Raw genomic sequence first — 14,082 nt, forward strand, 5'->3', positions numbered from 1 at the left:
CATTCGACTTTCCGTCGACAGTCGAGATGAGAATTCTAGTACCGAAATGCTCGAAAACTTTTTTCTTCATATAAACATTGCTGTAAGGCTCAACACCCACCTCAAGAGCGTCACGCATCTTTTGAACTACATCACTGACTGTTGTCTGTTCTTCGTCATTCCTTTCAAGAAACTGCATCGCTTTTATGAAAGCATCCGTTTTCACCTCGTCCTCTGGTCTGCCTGACCTTCTTCTCTTTTTCTCAGGCTCATAGTTCATGTTCTCGTATTTGAATGGAATCCCTCAGCTTGTCCGAAAGTTATTGCTGCAAAGCTGATGGTACACGGCATCAGCGGCATGAAGGTCTGGGACGGTGCATATCCTTCGGAAACACTAACTACCCAGTCATCATTTCTCAGTTCGCATGTTTCTTTAATTGTTTTGTCAAAGTCTATGGTCTGAACGCAGAAAACATCTGAGCCTTTCCGGTGTGAAGCTGAGAGGTCAACAGGGCAGCCACAAAACAAGCAACATTCGTTAAAACTGAACTGTGAAGTACTCGACCGCAACTCGCACTTGGCAGTGGAAATTTTAGCTAGCCACTCGTCCTTTCGCCTTTGAGTGTCATTGTTACGCCTGTGTGTATAATTCTTTCTGCATAACTCATGGACCTTCTGTCAGGCAGTGACCACAACGGTATCCCTTCGCATCTGACTAGATTGGTTAATTCTGGCAGCTCCTTTCTGTTTAATAATCGTGTAATGTGAGTCGTCTTCGACATTTCTTTTGCAGATTCTGCAGTGCTCCAACTGAGTAGACATCTCGCTATAAAAAAAAAGAGTTCAATAGAGTACTGTACCCAGGGCTGCCACAGGTTCAAGTGGTGAGATAAAGGGACTTTGGGACCTCTTTTCAGGCAAAAAATGGCCCCTCTAGGGACCATTCTGGATGCAAAATTGACCCCAAAACTCAGTTTTCAGAAAGCTTTTGAAAGAAAAAACAGTGACACAACAACAAATGACACTTGACTACGAAAAAAAATGGGAATGATCATTTGCAGACATGTCTCCATGATCAGAGGCCAAATGATACTTAAGAAACAGACAACCTGAGAATCATCATGTCATGGGAGGAGCTTTTATCTTCTTTTTTCTGAACGCTTTACTTTCGAATGCAAAAAATCAGATACAAAAATATGATGAAAGAGATAAGGGTACGGTAACTAGAACACACAAACTATTTTGTTTCCAGATTTTCGCACTACCTACTGCTGGAACAGAGATGCAGTTTTCAGATGTCTTTCTACCACTCGTTTCATCTTTTCGGACCAGAATCGAATCCTCATTTGAAGCTCTTTCTTACTTTCTGAGTTTGTGGTTTCGTCAAACTCGACAACATAATAACTGTTGCCGACTTCATCAAGGGTCATCTTCCGGAAATGGGGTCCAAGAGCTTCGGTTAAAAAATTAGCGAACTTAGTTCGCCCAAAGGAGAAGTTTTGACCAATGTATCTCTGAACATTTTTCCAAATACATCTGCTATTCCGTCTGCTGATTTCCCAGAATAGTCAGACTCAACCAAATATTTTACTCAATCAATAATAATTGAGCCGAGGAGTGAACGAAAAAAGAAAAATATAGGGAAGGGGGAAGAGGTTCCCAACAGGAAGGATACGGAGCTCTAAACCAAAGCAAGAAAAGGAATTTTAGGGACCTTTATCAATTTAAGGGGCCAATAGGGACCTTCACTTGATTTTAGAGACTTTTAGGGACTTTGCGACAGCCCTGTGTACCTAATCCGTCAATCGTTTGGTCCCTCACAGCTCTGAAGAATACCACAGGCTCATAATACAAGTTAACCTGTCGTGAAGATGAGGTCACCTGCTGGTACAAGGTGTATTTCAGGGGGCGATTGTCTTCTCAATATATATAACTGTAAAAAAAAAAAAAAAAAAAAAAAACTTAAACTGACATTAAAAAACAAATAATTTTAAGAAAAGCATTAAATTAAAAAAATTTATACTTTAAACTTTTAAATTATTAATTTCCGAACCACCATAATAAAAACCGACTTATTAACTGCGCTAATCATTCATCAGAACACTAGCAGATTCACCGGAAAGTATTACTCGACTGTTAGAGGGCGGAATTTCGAATAAAATTTTTCTCGGGGTAGATGGCGAATTCAAATAAAGGTTGTCACTGACCGGAACTGGTTTTCTACTCGACTTTCTGGCATTATTTGAGGTCTTCGTCTAATTGATTTCTCAGTCAAATCTTGGGAATAAACTTTGAAATCTTTAAAACACTGAGTGATGAATGTGACGATTTTTATTGCATTACGTAACCTTCGAAGTGTCTTATACTAGTGCCTAGCTCAGGTATTTTTACGAACAACCGAGCATTTGTTGAATAACAAGTGCCGATTGATTGTCGACAAAAATTACCGCAACGCATATTGATGATAGTGAAACTTTTTGTTTTGCAACAGACACCCATTCTGACTTCATTTTCTGTCTCAGCTTGTCATTCTGCATCAGAATCACTTAATTTCAAGAAAAACGGTCGGATGCTAAAATTATATTTTTTTCAGAAAACGAAAAAAAATCGCATTAAAAGCCAAAAAACAGTTATTTTGCGTCGACTCAGAATATGCGAAAATGGATATGTTGTTCAGTTTTTTTTTCTCTACAAGATAATGTAAAAATCATTTCTGTTGCTATTTGTTTCGGGTCAAACCTCCTTTTGCCTGTACTATATATCAAATTTAACAAAATACAGGTTTTTTCTACTGAAAGTAAGGAGCACCATTTAAACGAACCGAAATTTTTCCCTATATGGGAATAATTACTATAGAGGGGTATTCAAGAGAGGGGGGGTGCCCCCTCCTCAATACCCCTCTCTTCACCCTAAAGTTATTAAGAACTTAAAAAAGGTTTTGATTATAATTACACGGCCCTTGTGTTTCAGGAATCGTTCTTAAAGAATTAAGACAAATGGTGTCCCTCGTGTACGGAATAATTTCGAATAGCTTCTTGATGTATTAGTTTTGTCATGCGGCCTTCAAAAATCGTGCACACCATTTTGTGTCTCATGGATTTTCGCACATTATTTGAAAAACGATCAAAAATTAAACAAAAAAAACAAGTTTTTTCAACTGAAAGTAAGCAGCGACATTAAAACATAAAATGCAAGGAAATTATTCCGTGTATGAAACGGACTGCCCCTCTTCAACACCTCGGTTTCCATGCTAATTTTTTTATCATAGGCAGCGCAATAGCGCTGCCTAAGTAAAGAATGATGTGGACACAATGCATTATTTATTTTATTTTTTTCTTGGTCTTAGACCAGGGCACTTTGTATCGAAGGAGTTGTCACATAAACTTCAAAAAGGGTTCATTTGATTGGAAATTGGTGTGGCTTGTGTTTTTTTTAATAGTCGAAAGTAATTGGAAGGCAACTAACACCCCTTCCACGCCGACCATTTCCCCAAACACATCCAATAAAAATTTTGAGATAGCCTTTTTTTGCAACATAGTTGATTTCCACATACAAATTATGTTTTTGAGGAGGAAACTCCCCCAGATTCTTCAGGGCAAGGGTTGTAAGTTATACCCTGGGGGTATATAAGGTTTTTTATAGAAAGTGTTGTCGTAGAAACTTCAAAAAAGGCTCGTTCGATTGAAAAAAAGGGCTAGTGCCCTTTTTAATAGTCTAAAGTGATTGGAGGGCAACTAACCCCCCTCTCACGCCCACCTTTTCCCCAAACACATACAATCAATTTTTTAAATAGCCATTTTGTTCAACCTAGTTGAAAGTTCTGGAAATTAGGTCCCTTTGAGCATCCAATAAAAATTTTGAGATAGCCATTTTGTTCAGCGTGGTTGATTTCCAGATAGAAATTCTGTTTTTGAGAAGAACACTCCCCCACAACCCTCAGGGCAAGGGTTGTAAATTATGACCTGGGGGCATATAAGGTTTTTATAGAAATTGTTGTCATAGAAACTTCAAAAAAGGCTCGTTCGATTGAAAATTCAAAGGGTTAGTGCCCTTTTTAATAGTCGAAAGTGATTGGAGGGCAACTAGCCCCCCTCTCACGCTCACCTTTTCTTCAAACACATACAATCAAATTTTGAGATAGCCATTTTGTTCAACCTAGTTGAAAGTTCTGGAAATTGGGTCCCTTTGAGGATGACAACCCCCCCCCCCACCCCATAGCCCCCAGGGCAAGGGTTGCAAGTTATGCCCTGGAGGCATATAAGGTTTTTATTTATAGAAAGCGTAGTCTTAGAAACTTCAAAAAGGGTTCATTTGATTGGAAATTGAAATAGCCACTGCCCTTTTTAATAGTCAAAAGTGATTGGAAGGCAACAAACACCCCTTCCAGGCCCACCATTTATCCAAACACATCCAATCAAAATTTTGAGATAGCCATTTTGTTCAAAGTAGTTGAAAGGTCCTGAAATTATATCTAAGAGGATGACACTCCCCCACAGCCCTCGGGGTAAGGGTTGTAAGTTATGCCTTTGGGGCATATAATGTTTTTATTGAAAGCCTTTGTTGTATACGGTAAACTTGAAAAGGGCGCAAAATAAGTTGATCCGATAAACTTGCGTTTGGAGTAAGTTTAATTAACGCAAGCTTGCGTTAATTAAGTAAATTCCCCTACTTTAGACTATGTTAGGGGGGGGTGCCCCCTCATCCCCCTGGACCCGCCACTGTCGAGGAGGGGGCAGCCCCTTTCATATACAGAATAATATCAGTTCGTTTTAAGTTTTAATATTAGTTCTTATTTTCAGTTAGTTCAGGTTCAGTTAGTTATTTTCAGTTTTTTAGTTAGGTGTTAATTGAATTCATAGGAATTGTGAACAGGCAAAATGAAGATTTACAATAGTTAGTTAAAACAATAACAAATATTGGTTTGCAAAGGAGTAGCTTCAAAAGTGAATGAGGGGAAATTCATGAATATCACACAGGTAATAAACAACCAGTTAGTGCAAGGAACACATATAGGCTACAGACGCAATGCCATGTGAAGGTCTAACATAGGACATGTCCGCTCTCCACCACCTGATATATATCCTAGAGCAATAATTGTTTTGCCATGTTTGGCGAGCTTCCGCCACGGCACCTGAAGTTTTCGCCTTCTGAAGATCCGCCACGCCACAATTTTTGGGAGTGGGAAACCCCTCGGAGCTTGTGTAACAAATTCAATTGCCTGACAGGAGGTAATAGGAAAAATTCCCCTCCAGGATAGATCAGATGAACCCTCCTAGAAGCATCTAGGAAAATGAAAACCTAGATATAAGGATCTGAAATAGATTTTATTTCAACTAATATGGGTACTATGTATCCCAAGACCTGATTAAAAAGGAAACCCTAGATAAGAGTGTTTAAAACATATTTTTTTTTTCTTCAAAATTTCAATTCCTTGCCAATGAGAGGAGCTAGGATTGCATTTTAAGAGTGATTTAATATGGCCCTTGTACAGATGGGGGGGGGGGTCTCCGCCCCTAACATATCAAGTTTTCTGTTTCAATCGGATAGTTATTATCGGATTTTTTGCCCTTCTCCAACTTCCCTGGATCCACCCTTGCCTTGGTCTAGCTAGGAAAAACAGCTCCACAGACACGAAATAGCAAAAAAAGGGCCATATATGTAATCTCCGAATTTCCAGAGGGTTTTAACAACCCCAACACTGGCTAATAGATGGCTTCGCCTAGGAGAAACGTTTTGATGCCCCCATAAACTGCTGAATATGTGAATCCTTAACGGGCTTGAGAGTAAATCATCCAATAAATTTGACTAGAAAATTGCTCAATTTCTTGAGAGTAGCTAAACACAAATCTAGGAAGGGAGCACTACTAACAACTTACTGCAGGACCAAGCCACTTGAGACCAACACAGCTACGTGCAGTCCTCCATCCCACTTTATTCAATGCCTCCCTCTTTCCACCAACCCAAGAAAATCCAATTATCATTAGGTACTTGTTTATGACCTCCTCCCACCTCACATGGGGACGACCTGATTTTCCTTTGCCCCTAGATGGTTGGCCGAAAAGGACGATTTTTGGCAATCTTTCATCCTTCATCCACAGAACGTGTCCAATCCATCTCAACCTAGAAAGCGGGATAGTACCATATTTTTCGTGGAGCTTACTGTTTGAAATATGGTCAGATGGCTACCCCAAAAGAATTCGTGCTTACTATTAAAAGAAAGCCAGTACTTACTATTAAAAGAAAGACATCCTTTACACAGCATAATCTATTGCATCTATCCAACTAGTTTGTGGCACCTTTGAACAAATCACAATAACAAATAAAAAACAAATTCACAGAAGGCATTGCATACTATAGCAGAGTACAACAACAATAGTTCCCCTTTTCTTTAGCTGGATTGCAATTCATTTCTCGTACAATTTCAGCAAACACTTCATTCACATTCATTCTGTTCCTAGCAGATGCCTCAACAAAAGGACAACCCCAGGCTTGTGCTAATTGAAGGCCTTCAGACATTGAAACTTCACGCTGATGTTCGAGGTCAACTTTGTTTCCGACTAGCAGCAACGGAACTCGGTCTGTTCCTTTAACTCGAGTTATCTAAAAACAAATATTATTTTTAAACAACTTAATAGATAGATCGACAGTAAGTTAGAGCTATAGACCCTATTACCACCGTTATTGAAAGCCCGGAAACGTTTCGAAGTTTGCATGATCTGAACAGAGCCGTATCCAGAGGGGGGGGGGGGGTATCCGATTCGGCCCCTCCCCCAAAGATTTTTTCCATCTCGTAAAAAATAACAACAATGTATATAAGTGAATTTTTGATGCGTTTTGTCGCTGTTTTTTGTAAGTTCCTCCCCATCTCCCAAACAAAAATTCTGGACGCGACCTTGGCATGGACGCCCATAGGTTGAATTTTAGGGGGGAGGGGGGCTTACCTGGTCTAATCGGCACTTCCAATGCTGTATACTTTAAATTTCAAGACAAAATATCATAGGCAGTGCGATAGCGCTACCTAGGCAAAGAGCAATGTGGGCACAATATATTATTTATTTTTTATTTTTTAGGCCAGGGTGCTTTTTATAGAAAGTTATGTCATAGAAACTTCAAAAAGTGCTCATGGTGGGCAACCAGCTCCCCCCCCTCCCCTACGACAATCACTTACCCGAACACTTCCAAACAAAATTCCGAGAGAGTTATTTTGTGTGACGTAGTTTAAAAGCCCAGATATTAAGTCTTTGAGGATGAGATTCCCCCCCCCAGTCCTCAGGGCTGTAAGCTATGTCCCAAGGGCATATAAGGTTGTTTATGGAAACGGTGGTCGTATAAACTTCGGAGGGGGCTCATTGGGTTGGAAATGGGAAGTTTGAGTGTCGTTTTTAAGATTCAAATTTATGGGAGGCAGCTATACCGCCCCCCCCCCCCCACGTCATATTTTCCCCAAATGTATCCGATAGAAATTTTGAGATAGCCATATGTTCAAAAAAAGTCCAAAGATCTCATAACACGGCCTTTTGGGTTGACGCAACCCACCAGAGTATGGGGGTTAGGGTTGTAAGTTATGCCCCTGGGGAGTGTAAAGTTTTTGTGAAGGGGTGGTCGTGTGAACTTTGGAGGAGGTTCATTTGATTGGAAATTTTCAGTTCTAGTTCTATTTTAAGAGTCAAGCATGATGGAGAGAAAAAAGCCCACCCCCTCCCTGATCTCCTCCTTTCCCCAAATGCATTCAATCGAAATTGTGAGACAGCCATTTTGTAAACAATAGTCCAAAGAGAATATAACAATGTCTTCAGTAACCAAATATAAGAAATATTTAGACGGACTTTGAACTAAATCCAAACAAAGTATGAGCATATGGACTTTCAAAAAGGTGACAAAGCAATATCTCAAGAACAACTTATGTTAGACCTTTGAGAGTAAGTGAGATGGCACTATGTGCATACTTTTAATACTACCACTATAGTTACTGTAACTAATGACGCAAAGAGTATTAAGGTGAAACTTTTAGGAAGTGTTTAGGGGGAGTTCCAATTAAAGGAAAAAACTGTATGTATGCAGGTTTTTAAAATGGCATGTAAGCAATATCATAGGCAGCGCCACTCTATAATAGCTAGAAATATCACTGAAACATTTAAAGAACCTAATTTGATTCAAAACTAAAAGTTCTAGTGTTCTTTCTAAGATTAAAAAGAGATTGGAGGGCAATCAGCCCGTCTCTCGAATCGATTTATTTCCCAAACACGTCTAGTCAAAATTTTGAGACAACTATTTTCCTCAGCATAGTAGAATGGTCCAGCAACTATGTTTTAAGGGATATTAGGCATGACAACCCCCCACAATTATGCAATTGGCCCATTATGCTATATAAATAAATGCTGCTTTAAAACTAAAGAAAAAAAATATTGTGCTTGCGGTTGCCAATAAAGCACTTCAGCAATATATCGAGAACGACTGGGGGTATTAAATTGAAGCTTTTGGGGTTACTACTGTTACTACTTCTGATCTTACAATTTAAATAAATAATTAGAATGTAAGTGTATCCAGTTTGTCAAAGAGCATAGATAGAATCTTTTGGGAATGATATTAAGTTTTATTTGTTCAGGTTCAACCAGTCCTGGTTGAACTTCCTTGAAGTAATGATATTAGGGCTGTTTCAAAACATTTTTTTAAAAAACCTTTCAGTTTTAATGATTGAATTTTAATGTAAGTTTCTTTTATATTGTTTTTATTCTCTTTGTCGGTTTTGCTGAGGACAGCCCTTGGATATAGGTTCGAAATATTCATTTAAAGTTGCGGTCCACTGCCTTGTATAAAAATTTCCCTGTTGTTCTACTTATTTGTCAACTTGAGGGGGTATAAAATTAAATCAAAAGATACTATTTGCATCAGGATTAAAAAACTTTGAAAAAGTTTCTCCCAAAATACAAATAGAAAGCCAAACTATGAATTCTTATATATATATATATATATATATATATATATATATATATATATATATATATATATATATATATATATATATATATATATATATATATATATATATATATATATATAAATTTTATTCATTGAAATGACTATGTCAATAAAAACAAACAGAAATTAATTTTAAAAAAACTTTTCCCACAAAACAAGTGTTTCAAAGAAAAGCAGAGCCCCGTTAAGCCAAAAATGAGGTCAAGTAATCGTCCAAGCATAAAACTACCGCAAATCACTATCAATAAATAAATCAAACTCAAAACGAACATAAATTAGAATAAATAGCCAAGTCAAACTCGAAACGAGTAAAAATTAACATTAATAGGGTTGATGACCCCCATGCCTTCTGAAGACCAGAACATATTTTGAGCTTTACTGAAAACAAAATATGTTTAAATGTTTTCACTTTTTATACTTAAATAAATACAAAAAAAAATTAAGACTTTAAGAAATAAATATCAGCATAAGTATATTAAACTGTCAATCTACAGTCGTTGGTTTTTTGTTTTTCAGTAAAGCCTAAATCATGTTCTGGTCTTGAGAAGGAATGGGGTTTGTCAGCCCTAGTAATGTTAATTTTTGCTTGCTATGAGTCTGACTAGACGATTTATTCTAATTTATGTTCGTTTTGAGTTTCATTTATTTGTTGATAGTGATTTGTCATAGTTTTATGCTTGGAAGATTATTTGACTTTATTTCTGCCAAAGTTGTTTTTAAATTAATACAAATACAAGTCAGCGTTATTCAGTCAGGGGGGCTTGAACCCCCCCCCCCTGTCCCCTTATGGGCACCAATGGATCTTGGAACTGAATCACATTTTTTACGCATTAAGTTTCTTAAAGTAATATCTATTTGTTCTGATTTAGTTTGGTTTCGTTGGTTTCCCAGATGTTTTTGCTTTTTTGTTATTTGTGTGTATTATGCTGTACTTTATTATGTTGTTCGTTTTTCTCTTTATATTTATTTACTATTACTTCTTTTGCCTATTTTTTTTGCAAAACATGAAACAAATCTCATTCATTTAAACAATATTAAACAACTTCATACAAACTTTAAAAACAATTTAACACAAAGTTCCAGAGTAACTTATAAGTATGGAGCAGCAGATCGTATTACCTTTTACCTCTGAGTAGGCTACTAATCCATTACTGAAAGGCAAAAAACTTAGAAGTTCGTGTCATCAGAACCATGGTTTCTGCACGTTGTTTTCTTAAGCAAAATCTATTTTTTTTGATTTTGTAGCTATTGTTCCTCAAGTTATTTTGTTGTTCCTCAAGTTATTCTGGTTCCCTAGTTATTCACTACTTTCAAAAAGAAGAATATTATAGTTAGTCAAATTTTCTCCCTTTAATGCTTCACAGGCAACCCCTTCTGCATCAACCTGCAAACCTGCCACACCCTTCATATTTAATCATTTTGAACTAAAAGGACTGGGAAAATAACTGAGTACTGTAGCTTGACTTTTCAAAAAAAAGGATTCATCTGAAGACCTTTGTAGGGGAATACCTGCACATAGTGGCATTGATGAGGATTCGATCTATGCAGCTCCCCTGAATTTATTCCAAAGAACCATCCCTTTCCCCCCAAACAAAAATAAAAACTGCATTGTTATTCCTCCCTCTAAAGGATAAACCCTCAGATCCGCCTAAGGGTTTAACCTCTGTGTAACTATGAGTAGGGGGAATGTGCATAGTCCAATAGATAAGGAAACATTACGCTATTTCCAAGAATACAGCTTTCATCAATATCAAGGTACCGACAAAAAGAAACTTTATTAGGAGAGCTCTCTTGATGTTACAAAGAGGGTGAACCCCTCCCCTCCAAGAAAGAGCTCAGTTCGTGATTAAAATCATATCTTCCATTTTATTCATTGGCTGGCCCAAAAGGGGGAAATCCAAATTGAAAGCTAGCTCCAATATAGTCAATAAGTTTGAAATGGTTAACAAAAACCCTCAGATTGTATTCCATCTTACATAGATGGCAAGCTAACTTACAATGGTACTTCATTTAAAATAAATGGGTTACACTAACTATAATTTTGGATACTAAATTTAATACGTTTGAGACAAAAAGGGCACAGGCAGGAGGAAATTACATCTCCAAATAGTTTGAGATAGTAGAATAATGATTGAGATAAATTGTATATGATAAATAAATTTCAAATAAATGGTTTGCACTAACTATAATTTTGGATGCTAAATTTAATACATTGGAGACAAAAAGGGCACAGGCAGGAGAAAATTACATCTCCAAATAGTTTGAGATAGCAGAATAATGATTGAGATAAATTTCATATGATAAATAAATTTCAAATAAATGGTTTGCACTAACTATAATTTTGGATGCTAAATTTAATACGTTTGAGACAAAAAGGGCACAGGCAGGAGAAAATTACATCTCCAAATAGTTTGAGATAGCAGAATAATGATTGAGATAAATTTCATATGATAAATAAATTTCAAATAAATGGTTTGCACTAACTATAATTTTGGATGCTAAATTTAATACGTTTGAGACAAAAAGGGCACAGACAGGAGAAAATTACATCTCCAAATAGTTTGAGCTATTAGAATAATGATTGAGATAAAATCATTATCTCAAATAGATTGAGATAATGAAAATTATATCCAAGAATATAATTTATTTCTTTTCCATCACTCAGACTAGTGTTAACCTAAATTAGTGAAAGTAGCCATGGTAACAATGTAGAAATGTGTAGACAATAAAGGGAATTATGAAGTTTGGAGGCATTTAAGCCCATGCCAACTGCTAAAATCTCAAGACTTACATTATTTATCTTATATTTTCTGTATAATTTACCTATAATTTTTATGCCCCCCCTCCCCTTGAGAAAAGAAGTTGAACCACCCCCAAAATAAATTCTTTCTTAAGTTTTTTTTTTATTTATTTGCAAGCAGCCAAAAATAAATTTATCTTGTTAAGGGGGAGAACATAGAAGAAAAGTGAGTGTTCAAGCCTATACCTAGATTAATCTATATTTTAACAAGCTTTCAATTAAGTTTTCCTTTGCATGGAAACCCATGGGTCAGGCCCTGAGGGAAGGGAGTCAGACAAAAACGGTAGAATAGAATAAAAACAAAGAAAGAAACAACAACATAGCTACTTTACCAAATAAGGAATTGCATCTACTTTAGAAATGGACTTACTTGTTCCTTCATGGTTTTGATATCTTGAAAAGTCTGATGATTAGTGATACTATAAACTATCACAAATCCCTGACCATTTCTAATATACAAGTCTCTCATAGAGGCAAATTGTTCTGTTCCAGCAGTATCCAAAATCTCTAGCACACATGGTGAATTATCCACCTCTATTTCTTTTCTATAGAAATCCTCAATTGTTGGATCATATTTTTCCATAAAACACCCACTAACAAATTGTACTGTTAATGCTGACTTTCCAACACCTCCAGAGCCTAAAACAACCACTTTAAACTCCCTCATTTTCTTCTGGAATGGAAAACCTGAAAAAAATTGAAGCATTTAGACTTTTACACATGAAGGATGATACTCTCCTGAGAAGTTTTAGAGGGTGCTTGAATATTTTTCAAAATATGTTAAAAATCGGAATCAGTTCTCTAAATTGGTGTAAAAACAGGTCAAATCATCCAAACTTTATAGATGACCTACAGCTAGGTCATTAAGGAGGCAGGGAAGCAGCATTATTAAGGAAGCAGGGGAAGGTGACAAAGGCAACAGTAGCAATCTTTGTATTTGAAAAAAGTATTGAATAACAAATCAAAGGATACAATTTGTTTTCTGCTATCTGACTTCTGTGTTATGACAGAATATTACCTGTTACTGTTGGGATATTTTTCTCATTCTTATTAAGTGGAAACAGATATTTGTGCACATATTCTGAAGCAGTAATGCCAAATCACAAAAATTTAGGGAGAGGGGTTGATTTTATTTTCAATGAAGATAAAAAGTAGGTATTTTTCAATATCTATAGGGACATAATTTTTTAAATGAAATACTAAAAGAAGGTATTTTCTAAAATTCACAGGGGGGGGGGGGGGTCCTCCTAATTGGTGCCTCTGTTCTGAAGCAACAAATTGATTTTTTTTTTTTTTAATTTTATCATGTGAAAAGAGTATCAGCATCTGGAAACCTACTTCACACAACCCAAGAGAAGGACAAACCTCTATCAATGTATTTTGATTTACAACAGTTACACTGCAATCTCAATCATTTAAAAATAGCATGGAATAATTTAGAACAAATCCCCAAATAACCCCTTTTTGATCATAAATTCAAAAAGGTGGAAGATGTTTATATGTGCAAAGATAGGAGGTGGAAGCAAAGCCCAGGATTGGGCTTTGCTTCCCTTCCTGGAAGGGATTTTGGGCTTTCCAGTCATATAAATTGGAAATCCTTGTAAAACTCTCGATTTCAACAAAGAGTAATACAAGCATCAGATTTGTAATCAACAAACTCAGAAATTCTTAAATACCAACTTTTCTGAAAACCAAACACAATTTGTGAATTATTTCACTTTGTATTTTGGACTCCTAAAATACAACAGTAGCCTAATATTTGTATTAACAAGATGGAAAATCCACCAAGCAGACTTTGGTGGAAATCAATTCTTTGATTTTTACAATTGACCTAAGAGTTTTAATCATACCAGGAGAGTCTACAATCCACAAGCCATCAGACAAAAGATGTTACAAAAAACTAAATTCATCACTAATAAAAATGCAATAAATAATTTTATCACAGCATCCTCCTTAATCATTTACTGACTTCTGCTTTTCTTTTCTTTACTATCAGACAGGGTTATCACTATGAGTTTTAAAATGATGGCCAAGAATTGCCGAAAAAATCTATGGGATCACAAAAGTAAAAAGTTCGTCAAAACCCACAAAACAAATGACCTTGTCCGCAAGCTTTAGTGACAATTATCTCAGACGGAATCTGAGACGAAATTACAAGAAACCATTTTGAAACCACTTGTATAACAAAAATATAAAGCAAATTACCTTAGTCTTGCTCATTAGGCATTGCTGACAATCAATAAAAAAAATTATGCCCTATGGTTTGTAAAAACTAATTTAGTCTATTTGACCTTAAGGCATTTAAAATTAAATAACTGGAAAGT

The 14,082-nt window shown here is 36.3% G+C and overlaps 1 protein-coding gene across 7 annotated transcripts in view; it reads right to left on the reverse strand.

Moving 5' to 3' along the window:
• Rap2l (Ras-associated protein 2-like) overlaps positions 1-13,738 on the reverse strand; it is a 101,134-nt gene extending 87,396 nt beyond the window's left edge. For all 7 annotated transcript variants that reach the window (XM_089104466.1, XM_089104467.1, XM_089104472.1 and 4 more), the window contains exons 1-3: positions 13,609-13,738; positions 12,129-12,445; positions 6,211-6,579 (exon numbers count right to left, since the gene is read on the reverse strand). In XM_089104466.1, coding sequence (XP_088960592.1) covers positions 6,331-6,579; positions 12,129-12,425 — 546 coding nt within the window. In that variant the 5' untranslated portion in view covers positions 12,426-12,445; positions 13,609-13,738 and the 3' untranslated portion in view covers positions 6,211-6,330. The remainder of the gene's footprint in view (positions 1-6,210; positions 6,580-12,128; positions 12,446-13,608) is intronic.
• Positions 13,739-14,082: the final 344 nt, after the last annotated feature.

The sequence above is a fragment of the Artemia sp. Qi Xiang Cuo genome, chromosome 18 (genome assembly GCF_049724085.1).
Source record: "Artemia sp. Qi Xiang Cuo chromosome 18, ASM4972408v1, whole genome shotgun sequence".
In the NCBI taxonomy this organism is placed as follows: Eukaryota; Metazoa; Arthropoda; class Branchiopoda; order Anostraca; family Artemiidae; genus Artemia; species Artemia sp. Qi Xiang Cuo.